The following is a 27,343-nucleotide window of genomic DNA, read 5'->3' on the forward strand; positions in this document are numbered from 1 at the left end:
GAGGTACCAACAAGAACAGAAAAAGGCAGAAACACTAAAGAAGACGCCTGTATTCTCTGAGCTTCCCTGATGAGGAGGATCCTAGCAAACCCCATTCCCTTAGGTGTTGCAGAATGCTTGGAGAAAAGACTAAAGAAGGGAAGTCTCCATTTAATGAAGCCCATTGAGAGAACCAAGTCTAGAAAGTTCACCAGGTCCTGAGCAGGAGCAGGGGACAAACTAGGGCCTGAATGGCCTGCTTTTTCACTTGCATTGTAAGCTTTATGTGTTACAGTATCATTAAAGGTAGAGAGACCAGGACTCAACCCATGATAATAAAAATAAATCTGTGCAATACTGGGGAGCTTCAAAGCTAGATGTAATGATCTCTCATAGATGAAACCCAGCAGGTGAGCCCTGGCCCAGGAATAGCTCATTTTCTCCCTGCCTACAGCTGTGCCCGGGCTGAAGCCGCTGACGCTGGGCTTGAGGGGTGCCTTCCCCTGCCTCCAACTTGCCTCCTCTCTCAGGCACCTCATCCTCCACCCAGTGTTATTATGAAATCGAGTGGCCTGTAGAAGGAGGACTGGGAGAATGTCAAGAATCCCTCCCCTCTCCAGTCCTTTCTCCCTTCCTCCCATGCCCCATGACTTTCTAAACTCAACTGCAATGGATAGGTGGTGAGAACATGCAACAGCATTTCCTAGAACAGGATTTTCTACCTCCTTTTGGAAATCACTTATCTTATTCCCATAGTGCCCTAATTCCAACAGTATATGACATATACAATGAGAATGTCATATGAGCTAAGAAGGCTGAAGACCCATGCCTTAAGGCTAACCAGCTTCCAGAAGAATCCTTAAACCTACATTCCATTTCCATACCAATCCTGGGTGTCCTAACTTGCTCAATACCAGGAGTATCTATCAAGTTAGTAGGTGCCTAGGGGAATCTAGATGTCATTTTCAGCCCTTCCTCTTTCCCACACCCAGCAGAAATGGATGTGAGATCTCGCAATGAGCATCTAAAGTTTTCAGGATTGTTCCCAGGACAACCACACCTGAAAGCTTTCCTTTGACTCAGTCTACCCTGTGCCCATTCAACCCCCATGTCAGCCCTCATCTGCTTCCAGCCCAACTTCTATTTTGGTGCCTCATTTTAATTGTTTTTTGTTTGTTGGTTGGTTGGTTGGTTGGTTTGTTTTTCTGGCCTCAGATCAATTCCTCTATCTCTGGTTTGATGTTGCAATTTCTCCTTTTTATCTTGGGTATTTTAGGCCATGTATGTGGAAATTTGATGCATGTGACCCCCTTTGGCACAGTCGGACATTTCTCAAATTCACCTCATTTCTGATCTCTGGTTCTGGAAATTATGAAGTCAGAAAGTCCCACGAAGGCTTATGTTTACTGGCATTACAAGGGCAGATACCATGTCTGCCTTACTTTCTTATTGCCTCCCATATTACCCAGCACATAATAGGTGTCAGACAAATATTTTTTATGAACAAGTGGATTATAGATATATCACACCATGGGCAGACTAATATAATTTTTATTGTGTGAGTATGCTAAGTGTTTCTGGACAACTGATAAGGTTATATTTATAACCCAGAGGATTAATGTTCATGAAGTACTTTGAAATCCACAAAACAATAATGCTGTAAAAGAGTCAACTATTCCCTGGTGGAGACGATCAGAGGAATAGATTGTACAATTCATTTGGGACTTAAAAGGTAGATATGAGTAAAGGTGGAAAGAAAATGGGATATGATGAGAAAACAATCAATAAACAAAATAAAACTCACCTTTATCATAATCATCATTCTCAACTGCATCTTCTTGAAGTTTCTGAAGTTTTAATCTTAAGGATATTACCTATATTGGTATAAAGGGGAAAAAATAAAGAATTACAATAGAATTCAAGCAAACATTATTGTGAAAACTAAGAACATTTAGAAACTGTTTCAAAATTAACTTCTTCATTCTCTTTAAAAAAATGCACATTTTTTTCAATGCCAGATGCATTCGTTTCTCCAAAAAAAGAGCTTATGTAAAGAAAAAGTGTAATTTGAGCATAACATCCACATAAAAAGTTAAAATGTTATTTTATTTTAAACAAAAACATCACACTGTGCCTTTATCTGCATGAAGAAATGCATAAGGAGAAGGAATACAAATTTCCTGACCAAATGGTCTCTGTTCTAAACATCACATTAAACTTATGAAAGTAAACACACCGAAACTGGAAGAGAAACCAAGAGAAAAAGAGCATGAACTTAAGCTCAGCAGGTCATCCTGAAAGCTTGAGTAAGAATGATGGCAAAGCTCTCACAAAACCCTTCTGAGAAGCCCTAAGGTTCAAATATTTTCCATTACAGAAAAGCGCACAGTCTTATTTAACCCACATGGAGACTCAGCGATCCAGTTACTTCTCTGAGTGTTACCAATGGGTTGACTTAGCATCACTGATATGGTTTGGCTGTGTCCCCACCCAAATCTCATCTTGAACTGTAGCTCCCATAATTCCCACATTATGGGAATTATGGGAGGTCATTCAATCATGGAGGTGGGTCTTTCCCATGCTGTTCTCATGATAATGAATAAGTCTCATGAGATCTGATGGTTTTATAAAAGGGAGTTCCCCTGCACAAGCTCCCTCTTGCCTGCCACCATGTAAGATGTGCCTTTCTCCTCCTTTGCCTTCCACCATGATTGTGAGGCCTCCCCAACCATATGGAACTGTGAGTCCATTAAACCTCTTTCTCTTTATAAATTACCCAGACTTGGGTATGTCTTTATTAGCAGCATGAGAACTGACCAATACAATCATTGTTCTTCTCAACAGGAGACCCAAAGATTTACTGACAATGAATCCTTGGCCTACCAATGAATGGATTTGGGCTTGCTCCCTGAAAAACATCTTCCTCCTTCTTTGCCCGGCTCACACCTACATTTCCTTCAACCCCTAGCACAAGTGCCGTCTCCTCCAGTCTGTGTTAAATGTCCCTCCTCTATACCTCCCTTGTTACCTGTACTTGCTTCTATTCACAGACCCATTCAACAAATATTTACTGAGTGCCTCTTAGATATCAGGCCCTGTTTGTATTGTGTTGGTGTACCAAGGATACGTCATAAAATGCTTAGCCCTCTAGATTTACATTCTAGGCAAAAACATAATACAGTCAGCCCTTGAACAACATAGGGATTATGGGCACCGACCCCTGCCCTACACAGTTGAAAATCTGTGTAGAACTTTTACCCCAAAACTTAACTACTAATAGCTGACTGTTGACCAGACACCCTACCAAAAACATAAACAGTTGATTAACACACATTTTGTATTATATGTTGTATTCTTACAATAAAAGTAAACTGGAAAAAAGAAAATGTTATTTAAAAATCATTGAGAAAAAAATAAATTCAACATTGACTAGATGACAAAAAATCTTAAAAAATAGAAAATAAACTTCCTATTCATTAAGTGGAAGTGAGTCATCATCAAGGTCTTCATCCTCATCATCTTCATCTTGAATAGGCTGAGGAGGAGGAAGAGGGGTTGGTCTTGCTGTCTCAGGGGTGGCAGAGGTGGAAGAGAAACTGCATATAAGTGACCCTTGCAGCTCAAATCCCTGTTGTTCCAAGGGTCAAATGTAAGTTTTATGGCACCTTAGCAAGTGACTAACGCTATGAAAAAGGAAAAGGGAGAACCACGTTATGGGGATCAGGGATGCTGGTAGAAGGTGGAGGTTGCAATTTGAAATCTGATCTCCTTGAGATGGTGACAATTACGCAAAGATTTAAAAGCAGTAAGGTAGTGAACCATGAGGCTGTCTGGGAGAGAAACATTGCCACAGAGGGAAAAGCCAGTACAAAGGCTCAGGCAGAAGTGTTTCTGGTAAGAAAGCAAGAAGTGAAAGTGAAACGAAAAGCAAGTGAGAGCAAGAATGCCACTGGATCTGGGACAGATTGATGGAAGGGAAAACTGTAGAGAACGAGGTCACACAGGTAATGAGGACTGTGTCAAGAAGAGACACGAAGACCATTTAAAAGTTCTGATTTTACTCTGAAGTTCATGGGGGCCACTGGAGAGTTTGGGGTGGAAGAGCACATGATCTGACTTATATTTTAAACAGTTACACTCTGGCTGCTGTTAGTAAGAGCAAAAGAAGGGAGGCCAGGTAAGAAGCCATGGTAACGTTCAGGAAGGAGATGACGGGAGCTTGGATGATAGTGAGGATGATGGCAATGGCAAAGATGGTGAGATGTGATCTGATTCCGGATATATTCAAAAGATCGCTGGTTAAATATAGAGCCAACAGGATTTGCTAATACTTCACAGGTGGGGTCTGAGGAAAACGCACCAGGATGATGCCAATGTTTGTTTTGTTTTTTGTTTTTCGTTTTCTGAGCCGCTGGAAGAATGGAGTACTTATTACACCAGGCGATAGCCATCATTTTGCTTTGTTTGGTTTTATCTGTGCATATCATTCGACCTTGAGCATCTGGAGGGCAAGAACTATTTTGCATCCATGTATAAGACGCTAGTTCTTACCCTTACTTGATTTTTCCACTGCTTTGGGCACATGGAAAGAGTACAAGTGCCTCTCTCCTTGTTCTGCTGAACAGGGTATGAGTGGCAATGATGGGGTTACCTCTATGCTAAAGCATTTGATGGCTTTTGTAGGACTCCCTAACATTCTCTTCCTCATGTCTGTGACTAAGGGAGCCAAATGTTCAGATGGTGCAGGCTGGGTTCTTGAGTGACTCTATGGAGCAGAGCCCCCCTAAAACCTCTGTGGAACATGAAGCATACGCAAGAAACACAATTTTGTTGTGTTGAGCCTATAACATAGTGTCTGTTACTAGCCTATCCTAACTAACACAATCTCCAAAGCCTAGCATAAGGCATTGTACTAGTTGTCATTGATAAATGCTTTCTGAATGAATGAAGGAATGAATGAATAATCTTATTAACCCCTTTGTCCTTGAATTGCTCTATATTACAACTGCAAAATTTACCAGTTACTTAGTCCTGTATATTAGGGAGAGAAGAAAGTCTCTGTGAGTGTTTGAAGACCACATAGAGCTAAGCATTACCATCACCACACCCAAATGATGGTATCGTTAAACATTTATTTGAACAGAAACTGAAGAAATGCAGGAAACAGAGTCAGAGAAAAAAATTCATTTACAGCCAAAGCCCACCCCACGATGCCCACCTTGTCCAGTGATCTCTATAAGGCTTTGAATGGACTGCCCTGGGATATGTCTGAATACCCATCTTTGCTGGAAGCACAGCCCCAGTGGCTATGTCTTGCACGGTACCACAACCCTGCCTGTGGAATGTCCTACAATGCCCTGCAGGCACAGTCCTTCCTTTTTCACCAGTTTCCACGGCCTTAGGTGGAGCCTACCTTGCAGGGCCCACTCCACTTCCCCTCCTCTGCATGCCTGATCACCAACTGCCTTTATTACCATCCTCTCAGTCCCACACAACCTCTGGAAATCTCGCTAAGCAGCGATTTCTAAACAGCATAAAATATACACAGTTGATTCTCCTTATTCACAGTACTGTAGTTACATTCCATAAAATTTCTGTGAATACTGAATTAGGGAATAATGAAGCATTGCTCCTAGGAGGAAATACAGGGTAGGTTCCCGTGAGCCCCTGGTCACAATACTTTCCTCAATCAATCAACACGTAACCTTGTTCTATGTGTGTTTCTGTTTAAAAACAACTTATTTACTATGTATTATTGATCCATAAACATTGTACTCTGGCCAACAGGACTCTAACTCATGCCTGAATGAAGTTTCTGGAGCACCCATGCCTTCTCCATCGGGCCCATCACAGCCTTCTCGTGCTTAGGAGCACTAGATGGCATTAGCACTATGCTTGGAGGGCATTTGCAATGGCGAACTCACCAATAAAGAGCACAAAAATGTTAAAAAGATGGCATTAAATAGACCACAAAAAGGGTACTAGTTTGTAGTATGAGAGAGAAGGTAGAATGTCATCTGGTCTGACCTTGTTTGACCTAAGTAGAAAGCGTGTACATCAGGTGACCCAAATTCTTTGGCACTCTGTGCAGGTTCAAAATTACCAGCAGGCATGGTGGTTCATGACTGTGATCCCAGTACCTTGGAGGCTGAGGCAGGAGGATCACTTGAGGCCAGAAGTTCAAGACCAGTCTGGGCAACATGGTGAGACCCTCATCTCTACCCAAAAAAAAAAAAAAAAAAATAGCCAGGCATGGTGGCACGTGCCTGTAGTCCCAGCCACTAGGGAGGCTGAGGCAAGAGAATCGCCTGAGCCCAGGAGTTCAAGGTTACAGAGAGTTATGATGACACCACTGCACCCCAGCCTGGATGACAGAGACCCCATCTCTTAAAAAAATAAAATGAAAATGAAAAATGACCACAAAGGTGCCGTGAGTATTGATTTTGGAGTTAACAACAAATTTTAGCAAGTAGATGAATTCACACATATAGAATTCATGAATACTGAGGATCAAGCATCTTTTAGAAGAAGCTGAAACTTAAATTCCTGAGATTCACATTTTTACTTAAGTAGAAGGGAGAGGAGGTTAAGGAATTAGAATATAATATCAAAAAGGCCCCCAAACACTAGAAATCCTACTCTTTCAAAGGATCTCTTTGGAGATCCTTCACCCGACCTTCCGCCCCCTCCCGAGGGCCTCAGCCGCAACCCCAGTGAGCAGTCTGGGGCCTCTGCGTAAGCACCATGGGAAAACAAGTCCCTGAGCAGCCCGCCCCATCACAGACAGTTCCCACTGTCAAGAGGTTCTCCCTCCTATTGAGGCAAACTCTGCTTTCCTGTAAGTCCTGTGCTATTTTTGTCATTCCCACTACTCAGTTAATTCCTCTCCCACACAACAGATACTCAAGTACGGCCTTGCGTTACTTAATGACAGGGATGCATGGACAGGGATGCATTCTGAGAAAAGCATTATTAGGTGACTTCATCATTGGGTGAACATCGTAGATTGTGCTTACACAAATCTGGATGGTGTAACCCATTTCACACATAGGCTAGAGGGAATAGTCTATTGCTCCTGGGCTATAAACCTGTGCAGCCTGTGACTGTACTGAATACTGCAGGCAAGTGTAACACAATGGTAAGGTATTGGTGTATCTAAACATATCTGAATGTAGAAAGGGTACAACAAAAACACTGTATGATAATCTCATAGGATCACTGTCACATCATATATGTGATCTGTCGTTGACCAAAATGTCATTATGCAGTTCACGAGTATAACTGAAGATAGTGCCACGTTTTTCCCTGCCCAGGTGTGGGATTGCCATAGACAACAATACTTACACTACAGGAAAAGTGTATCCAGATTCTACCATTTGAGAGAAGATAGGAATTTAATTTGAGCTATGGGCAGAAGGGAGAGCTTCATTAGCTTTTGACTCAAACTCTCTAAATAGGAGCTATTTCTCTAATGATGACAATGGGCAATTTCTGGGTACTTCCAGGCCCTGTCTGAAGCACTTTGCACATATGATCACATTGAGTTTAATTAAGTGGAGAAGAGAAACACCGCAGGAAGGTAGACCCTCTTGCAAAACCCAGGTGAAAGATAACAAGGATCTGAGCCAGGGCAGCGGCCATGGTGATGAGAGACAGATTAGCAGTAGGACTCAGAGGGCTTAGAGGCCGGCCAGATGTGGAACGAGGGAGAGGGAGGTGAGGAAGATGGTTGTGGTTTCTGGCCTAAGAAACTGGACAGATTCTATGCATTCGAATCAACCACTACTGGAGGCCCTTCAGAACGGGTTTGGGGGAAAGACAAGGGCATCGGTTTAGGCAGTGACTAACTGGAAGACTCCACACATCACCCAGAATACAAGCCTGCGTCTCTGCTCTAGCCTCAATCCCTCTCTGCATAATAAATCAGAGGGCTGGGCTGAGGTCCCTGAGGGCTGAAAAAGGGCAAACAGGGACAGGGCTAGGAACATCAGACCACAGATAAAGAACGGAAGGTAGATGCTCTTTCGGGGAATGAGCATGAGCTTCTGCAGATTCTCCTCCCAGATGCCTGATGAGTGGGTGCTCCACCTCCCTACTCACATGAACACATCCCCACACACACGCACAAACACCTGAGTGCACACACACCCACAAATACGTACCCTCACACACGCATGCACACACACACACATGCACACACAGCACAAAGAAGCACACACACACACATGCACACACATGCACACACACACAAACACGAGTGCACACACACCCGCAAATACATACACTCACACAAACAAGCACACACACATACACACACACGCACACACAGCACAAACATGCACACACACACACGCACACACAGCACAAACAAGCACACACACACACGCACACACAGCACAAGCACACACACATACACACACACACAGCACAAACATGCACACACACGCACACACAGAGCACAAACATGCACACACACACGCACACACAGCACAAACATGCACACACACATATACACACGCACACACATGCACACCTATATGCACACACACACAAACACGAGTGCACACACCCACAAATACATACCCTCACACACGCATGCATACACACACACACACACATGCACACACAGCACAAGCACACACACACGCACACACAGCACAAACATGCACACACACACACAGCACAAACATGCACACACACACGCACACACAGCACAAACATGCACACACACATATACACACGTACACACATGAACACCTATGAATGCACACACACACAAACACGAGTGCACACACCCCAAATAATACCACGTCACGACACGCATTGCATACACACACACATGCACACACAGCACAAGCACACACACACGCACACACAGCACAAACATGCACACACACACACAGCACAAACATGCACACACACACGCACACACAGCACAAACATGCACACACACACGCACACACAGCACAAACATGCACACACACATATATCACACGCACACACATGCACACCTAATATGTCACACACAACACAAACCGAGTGCAACAAACCGCACAAATACATACCCTCACACACGCATGCATACCACACACACAGTGCACACACATGCACTAAGCACACACACACGCACACACAGACAAACATGCACACACACACCAGCACAAACATGCACACACACACCGCACACCACAGCACCAACGATAGCACACACCCACATGCACACACAGCACAAACATGCACACACACCATATACACACGCACACAATGCACACCTATATGCACAGCACACCAAACACGAGTGCACACACCCGCACAAATACATAACCGCTCACCACGCATGCATACACCACACATGCACACATCAGCACAAACCTGCACACCAAACTACAACCCGCACCCAACATGTGCACACTAATATGCACCACACACACACACAAACACGAGTGCACACACCCGCAAATACAATACACTCCACACATGCCATGCAAAACACACGCACGATGCAGCACACAACACAAACATGCACACACACATACCACACCCGCACCTCACATGACACCTATATGCACCACACACACCCCCCGGCCACCGCAATCATACACTCCACATTGCATGCACAAACTGAAACACACGCACATGCCCACACAAACACAACATGCACACACACATATTCACACCCGCGACCGCACGATGCACACCGTATATGCACACACACACACACATAACCGTAGTGCACACCACCCGCAATACACATTATCACTCACTACAAACAACACACACACATACATCATCGCACACTATTCTGACAACTGCCACACACACACACGCACACAACAGCACAAACAAGCACACACACAACGCACACACAGCAAAGCACACACACATACACCACACACAGCACAACACAATGCACACCACAGAGCACAAAGCATGCACACCACACGCAACACAGCACACATGCACACACACATATACACACGCACCACATGCACAACCTATACTGCACACAAGCACACAAACACGAGTGCACACCCACAAACTACCAATACCCCGCCCCTAACACGACAAACACCGCATGCATCACACACACACACACATGCACACACAGCACAAGGCACACACACACGCACACACAGCACAAACATGCACACACACACACACGCACCACACAGCACAACATGCACACACACATATACAACACGCACAGCACAATCCACTTATGCCACAACACCAAACACGAGTGCACAACCCACCAAATTACATACCCTCACACACGCATGCATACACACACACATGCACACACAAGCACAGCACACACACACGCACCCACAGCACAAACAATGCCACACACACACACAGCACAAACATGCACACACACACGCACACACAGCCAACATGCACAGCACACAGTGCACACACAGCCAAACATGCACACACACATATAACACACGCACACACATGCACACCTCATATGCACACAACACACAAACACGAGTGCACACACCCACAAATACATACCCTCACACACGCATGCATACACACACACGTCACACACAGCACAAACATGCACCAAACATACACAACCCCGCACAACACACACATGCACACCTAATATCACACACACACACACAAACACGAGTGCACACACCCGCAAAATACATACACTCACACATGCATGCACAAAACACGCACATGCACACATAGCACACATGCACCACATACACACCGCACACACAGCACCAAAACATGCAACACGCAAACACATACGCACAAGCACACACATGCACACCTCTATGCACGCGCGCGCGCGCACACACACACACACACATATATACACACACCAGGATTAAAACACAGTCTGGCAATAGATCAGCCACAGAGCATCTCTACCTGGGCTTCTCTGGGAATTTTTGTGGATAGAGGAACCCTGCCTACTTCTGGCTATACCCACCTCTCAGATAACTGGATGGACAGCAACATCATAAGGCTGGGCCTTAGATGTCACCAGTTTGTTCTTATTTCCAAAGCAGCTACATTCTCATTTGAGCCTTAGAACAATCCTATGAGTTGGTGTTATCTCTAAATACGGAAACTGAGAGCCGGAGAGGTTCAATGACCAGAAGCAAAGTCTCCTGACCCTATGGAAGGCAGCAGTCACTGCAGCAGGATGGAAGGGAATGAGTGAAGTGGATGAAGAGCAGGATTGCCCTGACACCGGGCATCCCCATTTTTGTATCTCTCAACGCCTTCCAAACATCACCCAGCTCCATCTCCCCTGCCCTCAGTTTCCTGTCTCAAAGCAGAGCTGAGCTCAGTTAACCATGTCTCACCTAGGCCGGGGCCTGTGGAGGAGCCTGCGGCCCAATGGAGAGCAAAGCTGAGCACCTACGTGACAGAGAAGACAAAAGGGAGGGCAGATCTGTGTCCAATTCAAAGAGACAGAAGTGTAGCAACATCCTTGTTCAGCCAGCTCCAAAAGGAGCTGCTGCAGCTTCTAGAAGGATAGCAGTTGAGCCCAGAACCCCTCATTTTCTGCCATCTGCCCAGTGCTAATCTGAGCTCATGACAATCTCGGGCTGCAGAGGTGGAGGAGACACTGACCTCCACCTGCCTCCGGTTTCTCAGCAGGCAGTCCCGCAGCACTGGCTCCCATTTCCTGAGCAGGGTGTCCCAAGAGTGGGCATCCCCCAATCCACTGCTCCCATCACCACCACAGCCAGCCAATGAGGGATCCAGAGAACTGGAGGAACCAGGGTCCATGTCTGGTAAAGAATGAATCTCACACTCTGGCCTGGAGCTGTTCCCGGCGGCCTGGGCCAAGTCTTCTGAGACCTGTGTAGCCAAGAGACTGAAGGGCCGAGAGAGACATCGAGGGTCCTTATGAGGCCCATCCAAGCTGGCAGCTTTGGCTCCCATCTCCTGGGGGCTCTGGCAAGGGGACTCGGCCTCTCTGGATGGTGGGCAGCCTTCTGCTTCTCCACGTTCCCCGGCAGAGCCAAGCGAGAGCCGAATAAAGCTAAAGCTTGAGGCAAAGGCACTGTGAGAGCCAGGAGGGGGTGGGGGGTCCTCAGGGCCACAGCCAGGGTTGCAGCGATTGCTACTCAACTCTGCTGATGGCACAGAGCCTGCTGCCTGGACATGCCTTGCTCCATCACTGCAGGCTGCCTCCCAGCTGGCGTCCAAGGTCTCAGAACTGTCCATGGCTGCAAACTCTTGCTGCCACCCAGCATTCCCAGGGCCACACAGCCTGCTAAGCCTGTCAGGCAATCTGGTGCCACCTCTGAGCTGAATCCCAAAGTGTGCTGAGGTTCCTCTCACAGAGGTCACAGCAGGGGCTGTTGCGCTCTTGGAAACAGGGCTCCCGACCAAGAGGCCTCTCAGGTCAAGGCCACACTCTCTGGTCCTGGACTCCGAGTGGTGGGACTCCTCGCCAGGCACCCCTCCTGGGACCCGGAACAGTGTGCCCACTGCTGGGGAAAGGAACCCGATCCCAGGCCCTGTCGAGCTTCTCATGTAGCCCGGCCTCCGTGCCAGCCGCCGCCTCCGAAAGCACGCTGCAGGTGGTAAGCAATCCCGGCTGCCTGGGAAGGAAAGAGAAAACAGCACTATAAACATGCAGTTCTTACTGGCCCAGCTGGAACTGCATCTGGAGCACATCCTTAGGTTTAAAGGTCATCTCTCGGTACACCTGTCAAAGATAGATGCTGGCTCAGTGGTCCTGGGGCCAATCCATTATGAAAATCCTGATAATCCTCAGGAAGTGTTTGCCTGGAACATGTAGAAATCAACACAGCATCTCAGCTCCTTGGTTTAGCAGAGCAACTGGCACTGCTGAACGCTATGCCCACAGGTCAGCATGAACACAACCTTGGCGGCTCCTGAACCCTCCAACATCTTGCCTGTTGGATCTTTTATGGCACATCAGTACTCTCATCCTGGAGTGGGCCTGGAAAGCAAATGACGTGACAGTGGGATGCCAGAGCATGCCTCTAAATGAGATCCAACCATTTACTCCAGCTATTCATTGAACAACACGTGAATGTTCACTAGCTGAGCTATCCACGTCCCTGCAAGACTGATCTGTTGCTGCAGACCATGGATAGCTGGCTGCGTCGCAATGTATGGCCATCATCTCATCTCACTCAGTGAATGACAGGAGGCCTGCTTGATGTCTTCTCCAAACCAGCGCTGTATTCCCCTCCCAGCTAGGCTATAGGAACAGGAACAATAACAAATGCTGACTCCTCATTGCCTGGTTCAAACCCTGACTATACCACTTGCTGGTTGTGTGACCTTCCACAAAGTTACTTAACCGCTCTGTGCCTCAGTTTCCCCATCAGTAAAGTGGTGATATTAACAGTAGCTCTCTCATAAGGTGGTTATGAGCTTTCAACTAAATGAGTTACTATTTGTAGACAGCTTAGAACAATGTCTGGCACATATGATAAGAGTTATTAAAATGTTATTTTTAGATTGCATAGCATTTTGCTACTCATAATATGTTTTTAATTTACATTAATTTCATTCGCTCCCTTCCAAAACCATGTGAATCAATCAGGCCAGAAACTATAGCTTTCCTTTTATATTAAAGGCAACTGAGATTCAGAGAACTTGACTTTCCAGAACCCCCTGCAAGTAGCCAAGTGACCAGGCCAAAGTCTCTTGACTCTACTGGCCCACACAGAGCTCCCTCATTTCAGGACCCTGCCACACTGCAAATCAGGCATGAAAGTAAAACCAGGCAGCACTAGACACAGCTGTAGTCACCATATTGGCCAGGCTGGTCTTGAACTCCTGACTCCATACCATGGCCTATGGTGAGAAGTGGAACAAAGCTTCACTCCAGGCCCACACATCCTGCTTTGCTTCCCAGAACAGACATGGTCTTGGAATCTTTGTCCTGTTAAGCTGAGATCAGTAGGCATTAAAGATCCCACTGAGCTACGATCATGGCACCTGTCAGCTCCTAAAAGGGGTGGGGTTGGCACTGATAATCTCTGGGGAAATTAGCACAATGACCTCCAGCCCTCTATTTCCTGACTTGAGCATCTGAAGATAACAGAGCCCAAGACCTGCTCACACAGTGACTTGCTCTTGCCAACTGCGGGGAGCCCCAGAAGGGCTAATGCTGCCCGGGGCACACAGAATTCCGGAAGCTTGCAGGGAAGGGAGGAATGGAATCAGGGACCATGAGGTGGTGGTGGAGGAAGTCACAGTAAAGAAAGGAAGGGAGGCATTTAACACTATAACTCTAGGAGATCGGTACTATTCCCATTTTACAAATAATACAGCTAAAGCTCAGAAAGCCTTACTTTGCCCCAGAACTCCAGATCATGGTTTCCCAAAGCCCGGACTTGAACTGAGGCTTGTCTGGTTCCAAAGTACACGCCCTTTCAATCCCCTTTGCCTCCAAGTATATCAGTTACGGCGACAGCGTAAAATGACAGGAAGGCAAAAGAAACATTTCATTTTTTTTCTTTCTTTCTTCAAGACAGAGGACATGCGAGTTGAAGCCAGTAGAAAAGGACGTGATGAGAGGTACAGAAGGAAGCCTTCATCATTCGAGGACACGAGGCTCCCTGCAGTGTCCGGACCCGACCGGCAGCGGGAGCAGTCGGAACAGGGTGGCCGGGCCTTAGGAGGGGGCAGAGAGAGACCCTCAGGGACACTCGTTCATAACCCCTGCAAAGCGGACAAAACGTTCTCCAGAGAGCAAAGAATCTGAAAGTAAGTTAGAGAAAACATTGAATTCTGGCTTCAATTACCAAAGGAAAACAATCCAACAATTTCATATCTTGAAAAATGAGTCCAGTGAAATCTATATTGTCTGTAGTTTAAAAAGACTTTTAACTATTTTTTATGTTGAAGTACCAGTCATCCAGATAACCCTTCTGAAGTTAAAAGAAAAAGGCTAAGTAGAAAATTATTTGTTTGAAATTTCATTTCTTTTCAAAGGCCTGAGGGCACTTCAGTCTGAGTAGCCTTTTCTTTTCTCTTTTCTTTTTTTTTTCTTTTGAGACGGTCTCACTCTTGTTGCCCAGGCTAGAGTGCAGTGGCGTGATCTCGGCTCACTGCTCCCAGGTTCAAGTGATTCTTCTGCCTCAACCTCCCAAGTAGCTGGAATTGCGGGTGCCCGCCACCACGCCCAGCTAATTTTTGTATTTTTAGTAGACAGGGGGTTTCACCATATTGGCCAGGCTGGTCTTGAACTCCTGATCTCAGGTGGTCCACCTGCCTAGGCCTCCCAAAGTGCTGGGATTACCGTTGTGAGCCACAGCCACCGCGCCCAGCCCCTGAGTAACCTTTTCTAAAACCACTCAACCAAAGGTCCTGAAGTCCTGAAAGCCAGGTTCCACTGCAGCACAGTGAGGTTACCCAGTGTGAACCCTTGTTTCTACTGGGACCCTGGGAAGCTGTGATGAGCTGGGGACCAGGAGCCACAAGCCCAGGAGGGCAAACATAAGAGAGGTGTTTACCGAACGTGGGAATGAGATACGGGGATCACCTGGCTTCTGCACCCTGCTGAGGGCTCATGCAAACCATCCCCTGCCCATTGGCCTTCCCAGAAGGTGGCCGAATAGCAAAGACCGTCACATACTATGAATCCTAACCCTGAGGGGACAGAGGGCAGATCCAGAGGGCACTGCTGGAATCTGCTAGAAGAATTCCAGGAAACCCATATAAGGCAGGAATGAAATCTGTAGGAAAAACTCCCAGTTTCCCATAACGAAAGGCCATTTTTTCTCACTCTTTTTTCCTCTTTTTTTATTTTTATTTTTTTGTCAGGAAATTTATGACATCCCCTGTGACCAGAATCAGTTCTCACTTACATATCCAAGTCTTGCCGTCACACCTTGCAGTTCAATAAGGATTAGGATGCATTCAGACCTTGGAGATAAATACTCCTTCCTAGCACCTAAGTGCCATCAGCTCTGGAAGGAGGTTCAAGAGGGCAGGAAGCAACATATGGCAAGGTGAAAAAAAGGCACAAAGTGCAGGCAGGTTTTGAGAGCCAGTTGGGAAACAAGCTGCACCCTCTGTGATCTGCGAAACCCAGAGATGCCTCGTTCCGCCCATCTAGTCCAGGAATGAACGACTGAGCAGGGAAAGGGAGCCTGGCACAGCTTTCTCTGCTCCTCAAGGCCTCTTGTCCTGCAACAGATCGATTCTAGAGGGAAGTGCTCCTGCCTTACTTCCTCTCTGAAGCACAGGCCTATTTGCCCTGGTAATCTATGACCCCTATCTCCACCTTATCCAGCCCAACAAGCTCTGATTGGAGGGAAGTGAAAGACAGCGCTTAGAACCCAGATGTCAATGGGTCTCTATATACAGTCTAAATAGGAAGCCTGGAAATATATGTTGACCTAGCTTAGAAGGAAAATTGGGTCAAGCCAATATTAACCAGCCGGATCGGCAAGAATCCTGCCCTCCGTCCCTCTATGCTCTCCCTTCATCTATCCAAATCCTTCCCAGCCTTCAGCTTCCAATCCCTTCCCCATCAGCTCCCTTCTCCTGATTGCCCAGTTAACAGGGCTTCACCAATTGTCCATATCACTCATTCCCTCCATCACTCATTCCCCACTATGTATTGTTAACACCCAGCACTGTTAGTTATTTTCTGTGGTGGATATGAATTGTTTCCAGTTTATACTACACAGAAGTTTCCTGAGGTCCTTATAATTCCTAAAAGAATCCTAGTTTACAGTATATCAGAGAATAAATTAAAATACACACTGGTCAGACAATATTCATTTTTAAATATGAAATCTTAAACATGCAGCTTAAGAAAACATGATACTCATTTTTGTCCTGGAGCGGTGGCTCATGCCTGTAATCCCAGCACTTTGGGAGGCTGAGGTGGGTGGATCACTTGAGGTCAGGAGTTCGAGACCAGCGTGGGCAACATGGCAAGGCCCCATCTCTACTAAAAATACAAAAATTAGCCTGGTGTGGCGATTCTAAGGTCTCCTGAAGGGAAAATGCTGGGACCTCGAGGCTGCTGCAGGGAATGCATTAAATAGCAAAAGAAGAACACAACTTTACAAAACATGGCTTGCATATAAATTTATAGTGGAGCATAAAGGAATATATTCTTTTCAGGGGAGGAATTTTAATCCCATCTGTCACGGTTGGGGTAAAAGATCTTAATACATTCAGGCTAACCAAATATTCAGAACATAAAGAAACAACATATCCCTCTGGATTAATTTGTTTCCAAAGAATCAGAATCCAGTAATAGGCACTAAGCACACTCTACTGAGCCAAAGTCCATCTTCCTTCGATAATTCAGAGAGCACTTAAGGCTTCTGAAGTGCCTTCAGGTCACTGTAATAAGCATCCAGTGAGCAAGGCAAGTGGGGGGTGGAATAAATCAACCTGTATTGTATTTCCAATTTAATCATGTAATCCATTTCCATAAAACAATTCCTTATTGAACACTAGATGATACATGGGGTACAGATATGAACAAGACACCATCCCTGCCCTCAAACTGCTTATGATCTAGCAAGGGATGTCAGTCAGGCACACAAAAACTGTTACAGGGATTGAATATACTCTTTTAATCATGGAGGAAAGAGAATTCAATTTGAAATTAAACTAATGGAGGAACCTGGTTAGCTCAGTTGGTTAATGGTTCTTAGGCCTTCCATGAGCTCCAAATTATGTGCCACCCCATAAAACCACCTCATGGGATTAAAGGGAAGAATGGTGCTGCATTTGGTGAAAAGAAGTGGGGCCGTCTCAAACACATCTTTAATTTCTACCAGAAACAAAAGGTTTTTTGCCCTTTGAGAAAATGAATGCCACAAGTCAGTCCTGATGCAGACACATTTTGTGAGTTACTCAGTTTGAACTCAGAAGAACTAAGGAAGGACAGGGTTACATCCAGAGACCTGATCCCACAGCTCTCCTATTAATAAGGTGGCACAGAAATACTAGAAATAGAGTAGCAAATCCACCACCCACTGTCCACGTTTGCAAACACACACACACACACACACACACACACACACACATTTGTACATACTCATGTAAGCACCAGGGTGAGGAACAAAGAAGGTTCTAGAACTGACATGGAAGAGGAATTATCACACTCTTCTCTCTTTATTCCCAGAAATGTCAACAAAAACATGCAAGTGTAAAATCTAATTAATCCCTACTTTGCTAACTGACCATTTCTGACATTTTAGAATGTATGTGGGTTTGGAATTGACCTCCCCTACCATTTCCTGAGGCTTCCATTGCATTTTCCCTATGATTTTTCTTTTTTTACTTTTCTTTAATTGTGGTAACATATACCTTGCCATGTTTCAATGTATCATTCAGTGGCATTAAGTACATTCACATTGTTGTACAATTGTCACCATCATGCACCTGAAGAACTTTTTCACCTTCCCAAATTGAAACACAGTACCCATTAAATATTAACTCCCCACTTCCCCCTGCCCCAGTCCCTGGTAACCACCATTCTACTTTCTGTCTCTCTAGATTTATTCATTGTTAATTCAACAACCTGGGCCTAAGCTTGGCCTAAAATTGGAAGTCCAACAGAAAGTGCTTTTTCAACACCATCCATGTGCATGAAGGAACATTGTTGGGGGGGGCCCACATGTGTGATATGAAAATAATACAAATGTTATATGGTTTGGCTGTGTCCCCACCCAAATCTCATCTTGAATTGTACTCCCATAATTCCCATGTGTTGTGGGAGGGGATCCAGTGGGAGATCACTGGAATGATGGGGTCAGTTTCCCCCATACTGTTCTCATGGTAGTGAATAATTCTCACGAGATCTGATGGGTTTATCAGGGGTTTCTGCTTTTGCTTCTTCCTCATTTTCTCTTGCCACCACCATGTAAGAAGTGCCTTTCACCTCCCTCCATGATTCTGAGGCCTCCCCAGGCATATGAAACTGTAAGTCCAATTAAACCTCTTTTTCTTCCCAGTCTCAAGTATGTCATTATCAGCAGCATAAAAATGGACTAACACAGTAAATTGGTACAAGTAGATTGGGCTGTTCCTGAAAAGATACCCAAAAATGTGGAAGCAACTTTGGAACTGGGCAATAGGCAGAGGCTGGAACAGTTTGGAGGGCTCAGAAGAAGACAGGAAAATGTGGGAAAGTTTGGAACTCCCTGGAGACCTGTTAAATGGCTTTGACCAAAAGCCTGATAGTGACAGGAACAATAAGGTCCAGGCTGAGGTGGTCTCAGATGGAGATGAGGAACTTGTTGGGAACTGGAGCAAAGGTGACTCTTGTTATGTTTTAGCAAAGAGACTGGCAGCATTTTGCCCCTGTCCTAGTGATCTGTGGAACTTTGAACTTAAGAGGGATGATTTAGGGTATCTGGCAGAAGAAATGTCTAAGCAGCAAAGCATTCAAGAGGTGACCTGGGTGCTGTTAAAGGCATTCAGATATATAAGGGAAGCAGAGCATAAAAGTTCAGAAAATTTGCAGCATGACAATGTGACAGAAAAGAAAAACCCATTTTCTGAGGAGAAATTCAAGCCAGCTGCAGAAATTTGCATGAGTAACAACGAGCCAAATGTTAAGCCCCAGGACAATGGGGAAGACATCTCCTTGGCATGTCAAATGTCTTCACAACAGCTCCTCCCATCACAGGCCTGGAGGCCCAGGAGGAAAAAAAGGTTTTGTGGCCTGGGCCCAGGGTCCCTGTGCTGTGTGCATGGGGACTTAGTACCCTGTGTCCAAACTGCTCCAGCCGTGGCTGAAAGGGGCCAACATAGAGCTCGGGCCATGGCTTCAGAGGGTGCAAGTCCAAAGCCTTGGCAGCTTCCACTTGGTGTTGAGCCTGCAAGTGCACAGAAGTCAAGAATTGGAGTTTGGGAACCACCACCTAGATTTCAGAACATGTATGGAAATGGCTGGATGCCCAGGCAGAAGTTTGCTGCAGGTGCTGGGCACTCATGGAGAATCTCTGCTAGGGCAGAGGAAGGGAAATATGGGGTTGGAGCCCCCACACAGAGTCCCTACTGGGGCACCACCTAGTGGAGCTGTGAGAAGAGGGCCACTGTCCTCCAGACCCCAGGATGGTAGATCCACTGACAGCTTGCACTATCCACCTGGAAAAGCTGCAGACACTCAGTGCCAGCCCGTGAAAGCAGCTGGGAGGGAGGCTGTACCCTGCAAAGTCACAGGGGTGGAGCTGCCCAAGACCATGGGAACCCACCTCTTGCATCAGTGTGACCTGGATGTGAGATCTGGAGGTCATTTTGGAGCTTTAAATTTTGACCACCCACTGGATTTCAGACTTGCATGGGCCCTATAACCCCTTTGTTTTGGCCAATTTCTCCTATTTGGAACAGCTGTATTTACCCAATACTTGTACCCCATTGTATCTGGGAAGTAACTAACTTGCTTTTGATTTTACAGGCTCATGGGTAGAAGGGACTTGCCTTGTCTCAGATGAGACTTTGGATTGTGGACTTTTGGGTTAGAAGTGCCTGTTGCCAGGCTGGGTGCCGTGGCTTATGCCTGTAATCCCAGCACTTTGGGAGGCCGAGGCGGGCAGATCACGAGGTCAGGAGTTCAAGACCAGCCTGGCCAATATGGTCAAACACCGTCTCTACTAAAAATATAAAAACTAGCTGGGCATGGTAGCAGACACCTGTAGTCCCAGCTACTTGGGAGGCTAAGGCAGAAGAATCGCTTGAACCCAGGAGGCAGAGGTTGCAGTGAGCCAAGATCGTGCCACTACATTCCAGCCTGGGCAACAAAATGAGACTCTGTCTCAAAAAAAAATAAAATACAATAAAAGAAAATGAAGAAGTGCCTCTTGCCTCCTGCCATGATTTTGAGGCCTCCCCAGCCATGTGGAACTGTAAGTCCAATTAAGCCTCTTTTTCTTCCCAGTCTTGGGTATATCTTCATCAGCAGCATGAAAACTGACTAATACAAAATGTGTATACAAATATAAATCCAAATGTGTATATGTCTATACACAAATATACGTATGAACTATTTATAAACACATATACACAAAGAGAAAGGTAGACATAGATATGAAGATGGAGTGAGAGAGAGGGAGAGTTCTATGCAAGTGAAGCAGTCCTTCCCACTCCCTTTCAAAATCCGCCAACCGAGCAGGTCAATCAAGGAATCGCCACAGAATCTTGCGCTGGGCTTGCTGCCATCACATTCACCAACAGATACCATCCATCTCTTTGCAAGGTGGATTGTTTTCCTAGGCATGATTATTCACCAGCTGCTCTTTTTTGGAGAGGCGAGCCACTCTACCCTGTTGGGGCATTTCAGTCATCTGGAAAGCTGAGTGGACTGCAGGTACAGATGCCAACAGGTCTGCAGGCCACCAGGAGTTCCACCAGAGGCAAAGCTCTGTCGCTGTTTTTCCTGTCAGCCTCCTGATCACCCAAAGGCTAGAGGTTTGACGCCCAGGTGGCATTCCCACAGGCACTAGTTCCTTACAACAGCCTCACAGTCTGAAGGGATGAATCCCACACTGAACTGGCTTTTTATTTAATTGTCTATAGTCTCAGCCCAGAATAACTGAAACTGGAATTACTGTTCTGCTTGGAACAGTCTTTTAGCACAGGAGATAGATACGTGCTAAAAGTATAAACAAAAGCAAAAGAATGATAAACCAGTCCTAACAGGGAACAGGACGTGATGTGCAAGGGACCTCAAGGGCAATGTTCCATTTTTAAGCCTGCTGGTATTTACACAGGTGCCTACTGTATTATTCTCAAACAATACATAGGAAAAAATTCATGCAATTATGAAGTAATTCAAGGGTAACGTTCCATTTCTTAAGTGGTGGTTACACAGGTACTGATTGTATTATTTTCAAACAGCACATATAAAACCTATGTGTAATTATATATTAAACACATAATTATATATAAATACAATTTTCATAACTGTGAAATATTTGATAATACTTTTTCAAGTTGGGTGCATATATGCCCCTGTAGTCCCAGCTACTCAGGAGACTGAGCCAGGAGGATCACTTGAGCCCAGGACTTCAAGGCTGCAATGAGCTATGATTGCTCCTATGAATAGCCACTGCACTCCAGCCTGGGCAACTTAGCAAGACCCCACCTCTAAAAATTAATTATTAATTTTTCAAAGTCATGGTCCCTGTCCTCAATGGAGCTCATGGCTCCCTGGGGAAGACAGACATGTCAACAAGCAGATGCAGACCAGGCTGTGAGCAACTCCACTGCAGGAGGCCAGGAAATCAAACTGGAAGGCTGAGGCTTCCCAAGCCAAAAAGGAGGGTGAGGTCATTGCCGGTGGAGGGAACAGCAAACACAGTGTGAAAGGCAGCGTTGAGTGCAGCCAGCTTGAAGAAGTTCAGAACCACTGGGACTTGGGTACAGACAGCGCGGCAGCTGTGGAGGATGAGGCAGACGATGGGATGAGAACAGGCCTAGGGTGGCTTACAGGTGGGGACCCAGAGGACAGGGCCAAGGCAGGACCTGGGCCACAGGGAAGAGAGCTGGAAACACATGCCATGCAAGTGGGAAAGCCAGGAGGGTTAAATGAGGTCGCCTAAGAAAGCAAATCCTGAAAGAAGAGGGCTTGCAAAAAAAAAAAATGACCAGAAATCACCCAAGGAAACCACACTGGGATTCCAGGAGGGACTGGTCACAGAGGGGTTGGTCACAGAATACAGGCAAATTACATGCATCCCAGATGTGCCCAGGAGGATAGCTTGATCCTGTGAAGGCAAGGAGGTAGTGAGCCACAGTCATGTCATCGCACTCCAGCCTGGGCAACAGAGCAACACTCTGTCTCAAAAAAAAAAAAAAATTCATGGCGGCATCTTTTAAAAATTCTGAGGTCCAGACCACAACCAAGACTGATGAAATTACAACATCGAGGGATAGGCAGGAGAACCGCTTGAACCCAGGAGGCGGAGGTTGTAGTGGGTCAAGATCGTGCCATTGTATTCCAGCCTGGGCAACAAGAGTGAAACTCTTTCTCAAAAGAAAAAATAGAAATTTCATAGACCCAGCTAGGGAACCTAGGAGGGTAGAGGAGAGGTCTCTTCCCCTCCATTGCCATTCAATAACTAGAGTTATTTTCAATTCATAAATAAAGATGAGGCAAAGGCACCTGGACCTGACCATGAGGGAGGTGGAGTTCAAGGTCAAGGTAAACCAGGGCAGCCTCAGCTCTGACCACAAGCTTTTTTTTGTACTGATGAAGTTCCCTGGGGGAACAACATGATCTACACACACACACACACACACACACACACACACACAAGAGCTCACCACAGGATCACAAAGACACTCGATCTATGTTCTCCATTGACCAACACAGTCTCAACTCTCTGATCCAATTTTTCTTTCCTTGTTATGTCTGGATCTCTCTTTCCCAACCAAAGCAAGTGGTTGAGGAAATCAGTAGCAAAAGATTCATAAACCATGTGGAAGGGTATGCTTTGAAATGCATCAAGCAGCCTCTCTCCACTGTGCTATTAATTCTCCTAAACAATTATCTTTTTCTTTTAGTGTAAAGTGCTACTCCAAAATCTGATCGCCATCTGAGCCCTCCTCAAGAGTGCTGCTAGCTACAGATGGGTGTCTCTAATGAATTTTTTAACTGCTGCCCTAATAAAATATGGATGAACCAGAAGGAGCCCTCTGCGTAGCTTTTATTTCAAAACAACTAAACAACTTTAAGTTTCTGCTCTTATTTTTTGCAGCAAAGAGCTGCAAACTCTCCTATCCACCCTAGCAAAAGATAGCTTCTTTCATGCTTGTCCATCTGTAAAGTTCACAGTTACCTCTTTAATGCCATATTTTATGCATGGGCTTATTTTCATAGCTTTCTAAATGCCCCATTTTGCATGCCAACTTTGACATGTGTTTATTTTAAAATGATCCCAAATTTTCAGTATTTCACACAGAAACAGCACCCTGGAAGCTGGAGTCTCTTTTAAGTAAGTTCTTACTTTGTGCTAAATGTTTATAATACTCAGAATGTAAGCTCACATCAAAGCTTTGTGCCACTTTAAATGCCTGATCTTAAAAATAAAACCATTATAAAATTGCAAATGTCCTGCTCTATGGTCTTACTGAAAAACAAGGGGATATTCAGTAATTTTTTTCCACAGGTTAGTATTGGAATGTAGTGCACTGGTGTGAGGGAAAAAAACCCAGCATAACACGACTCCTATGTTATTGTGATCCACACTCTCAATAAGCTGATGTTACAATGACCTGCTGCTATATGCATGGGGGCAGGTGCTGAGCGTGACCTGTAACTTACCTGGGTCTGAGATATAAGAAAACATTTATAATAGAATACAGTTGTCTTTTATCTATACTTGAGGACCCTTCTTTTATAAAATTTCTCTAGCCTTATTTTATATAGAGACCCTATATATAGTTTCCAAGTTTCTTTTGTTTTTTTTTGACAGAGTCTCACTCTGTTGCCCAGGCTGGAGTGCAGTGGCACGATCCCGGCTCACTGCAGCCTCCGTGACCCGGGTTCAAGCAATTCTCCTGACCCAGCCTCCCAAGTAGCTGGGATTACAGGCATGCACCACCATGCCCGGCTAATTTTTGTATTTTTAGTAGAGGCGGGGTTTCCCCATGTTGGCCAGGCTGGTCTCAAACTCCTGACCTTAGGTAATCTACCTGCCTCAGCCTCCCAAAGTACTGGGATTATAGGCATGAACCACTGCACCCGGCCTTGCAAGTTTTAACAGGCCATGACCACATACAGAAAGCTCAATTCTGTCTGATGAATTCAAACAGCATTAGCATTTGGAGTTGATGATAACTAGACAGGGGCTGGACTGAAGTTAACCTTTGTGCTGCCTACAAATAAAGAGGCTGTTTAAACCAATTAATACCTTATGGAAGACGACAGTGGGAAAACTTAGGATGTTTAAGAGAGCAAACGGTTTTCAAGCACTCATTTACATTCAAACAGTGCACAGTAATTATAAAGAATTCTTGTCTCTTCATGCCTCTGTAATGCCTCTCCACTACAGAATCATCTTGAACAAAGCGATACATTATACTGTTAAAAGTAAGTCTCCGGGGATGCTTTAATGCTTAAATATCTGAAGTGTGCTTTAGTTATAACAATGTTTTCTCATTGTGGAAAGCAACTAAACATTTTTATTAAATGCCTCTTAAAAGCTTTAGTATCCAAAGTGGCATATTTTGTGATTTTTAAATTATTTAAATGAGGTGCTACTGTCTCTACCAATCACTCCTCTCTGATAGATACCACTTAAACTCTCAGATCAGGGCCATCTGCCAGAGAAGGCAGGAAGCGGAGGTGCTGGTTGCTCCCCTGAGGGCTGGGATTCAGAATATGGCAATGAGCTGCTCTTAGATATCTCAGCCAGGCACAGACCAGCATGGAGCTAGGTGCCCGCCCGGTCGGAAACCAAGCAATAGAAAATCACTCATGCAGTCCAAGGCAGTGCTTGCCAGGGAAGTGAGTGTCCCTCAGGGACTGAGAGTCAAAAGCATCAAAGATGGGGAATCTCCCAACAGGCACAAACTGGCCAGGAAGCTGTGACATTGCCTGGCTCCTAGAATTCAAGTCATCCGTGTGAACCCATCTTCATGATCAGCTATGCATTAGAAAAGAAAACAAATGGCAGCACCCCAGGAATGACAAGACTATTAAGAGACAGAGCAACGTGGCCAGGCGCGGTGGCTCACGCCTGTACTCCCAGCACTTTGGAGGCCGAGGCAGGCGGAACACGAGGTCAGGAGATCGAGACCATCCTGGCTAACACGGTGAAACCCCGTCTCTACTAAAAATACAAAAAATTAGCCAGGCATGGTGGCGGGCATCTGTAGTCCCAGCTATTTGGGAGGCTGAGGCAGGAGAATGGCATGAAACCGGGAGGCAGAGGTTGCAGTGAGCCGAGATCGCACCACTGTACTCCTGCCTGGGTGACAGAGCGAGACTCTATCTCAGGAAAAAAAAAAAGAGAGAGAGAGAAACAGAGCAACGTAGTCAAAAGAGTTCTGAAGTTAGACTGGGCTTAAGCCTATCTCTACCCCTCTTTGACTTACCCAAGTATAACTTCACCCTGCCTGTTTTCTCATCTGGGGAAAGTTCATTTTAGTATCTTCCACGCATGGTAGTTGGAAAGATTGGAGAACATGAACTCATGCTCCCCTAGAGAGCCTGTGCCCTGAGGCACTTGTCCACACTGCCTTCTCTCAGTCTATAGATGATCTTATGGCCGCTAACTTCAACCATAATAGTTGAAGCAAATGTCTCCACTACACGGAGCTGTCCACCTGCCCACCAGACAGAAGAGTTCCTGTTGCTTCTCACCATGCTTCCCTGGGTTCTGGTGGGTATAAATAACACATTCATCCTCTTTGACCTCCTGTTTACAATTCCATACTGACCATCCCCCTCTGATAGCAGTCTTTCTTCAGACACGACCAATACTATGCATTAGATGTCAATTTTTTAATTTACGATCTCATTCCAATCTTGCCTTCCTGAGATTACACTGCAGTCACTTTGGAGCATAGGATGCTTACAGACAAGCCCTGAGTTACTTCTGCAGATGACTAATCTCATCATTATGTATGAGGTTTACCAGTTTAATATTCACGGAGATTGTCTTACAGCAAATTAAAGTGTTGTTTTTTGGTTGTTGGTGGTTTTTTTTCCTTTGAGACAGAATCTTGCTCTTGTCACCCAGGCTGGAGTGCAATGGCACGCTCTCGGCTCAACCTCCACCTCCCAGGTTCAAGCAATCCTCCTGTCTCAGCCTCCCAAGTAGCTGGATTACAGTCATGTGCCACCACGTCTGGCTAATTTTTGTATTATTAGTAGAGATAGGGTTTCGCCATGTTGGTCGGGCTGCTCTAGAACTCCTGACCTTAGGTGATCCGCCTGCCTCGGCCTCCCAAAGTGCTGGGATTACAGGCATGAGCCACTGCACCTGGCACAAAGTGTTGGATTTTTAATTCGGTCAGTCCCCACCTGGGCGATCCTTAACAAGTTACTTAGCCTGTCCAGGTCTCAGTTTGCTCATCTGTAAAATGGGGATAATCCCATACCCTGAAAGGCTGTTGTAAGAATACAAGAAAATCATGAAATGTGTGTTCTTTAAAAAACACATTTTGAATTTGTGCCAGGTGACGTTAAATGCTCCATAAATTTTAGTTTCTTTCCCCGAGTTGTTCTGAGCACCTGAAGTCATTCCTTTATTCCGATAACATTTTGGAATTTTCCAGCACAGTCTTTAAAAAGAGAGAAGAGCTATGAATTTTCTCCCTTTTCCTTCTTTGTGGGAGGAAAATCTGTTCATCAGTTAAAGTAATATTATTCAACGGTCCGCTTCAGACTTAGGTTTTGGGGTTTTGTTTTGTTTTTTTT

General features: G+C 45.5%; 1 protein-coding gene across 2 annotated transcripts in view; it reads right to left on the reverse strand.

The window, feature by feature from the left end:
• Positions 1-1,170: 1,170 nt before the first annotated feature.
• Positions 1,171-27,343, reverse strand: part of DISC1 (DISC1 scaffold protein) — a 77,777-nt gene continuing 51,604 nt past the window's right edge. The window contains exons 2-3 of one of the 2 annotated variants that reach the window (XM_017885614.1): positions 11,581-12,560; positions 1,171-1,853 (exon numbers count right to left, since the gene is read on the reverse strand). In XM_017885614.1, the coding sequence (XP_017741103.1) occupies positions 1,761-1,853; positions 11,581-12,492 (1,005 nt within the window). In that variant the 5' untranslated portion in view covers positions 12,493-12,560 and the 3' untranslated portion in view covers positions 1,171-1,760. The remainder of the gene's footprint in view (positions 1,854-11,580; positions 12,561-27,343) is intronic. The other variant, XM_017885613.1, reaches the window with a different exon arrangement.

This window comes from Rhinopithecus bieti, unplaced genomic scaffold, assembly GCF_001698545.2.
Source record: "Rhinopithecus bieti isolate Rb0 unplaced genomic scaffold, ASM169854v2 scaffold_14839, whole genome shotgun sequence".
In the NCBI taxonomy this organism is placed as follows: Eukaryota; Metazoa; Chordata; class Mammalia; order Primates; family Cercopithecidae; genus Rhinopithecus; species Rhinopithecus bieti.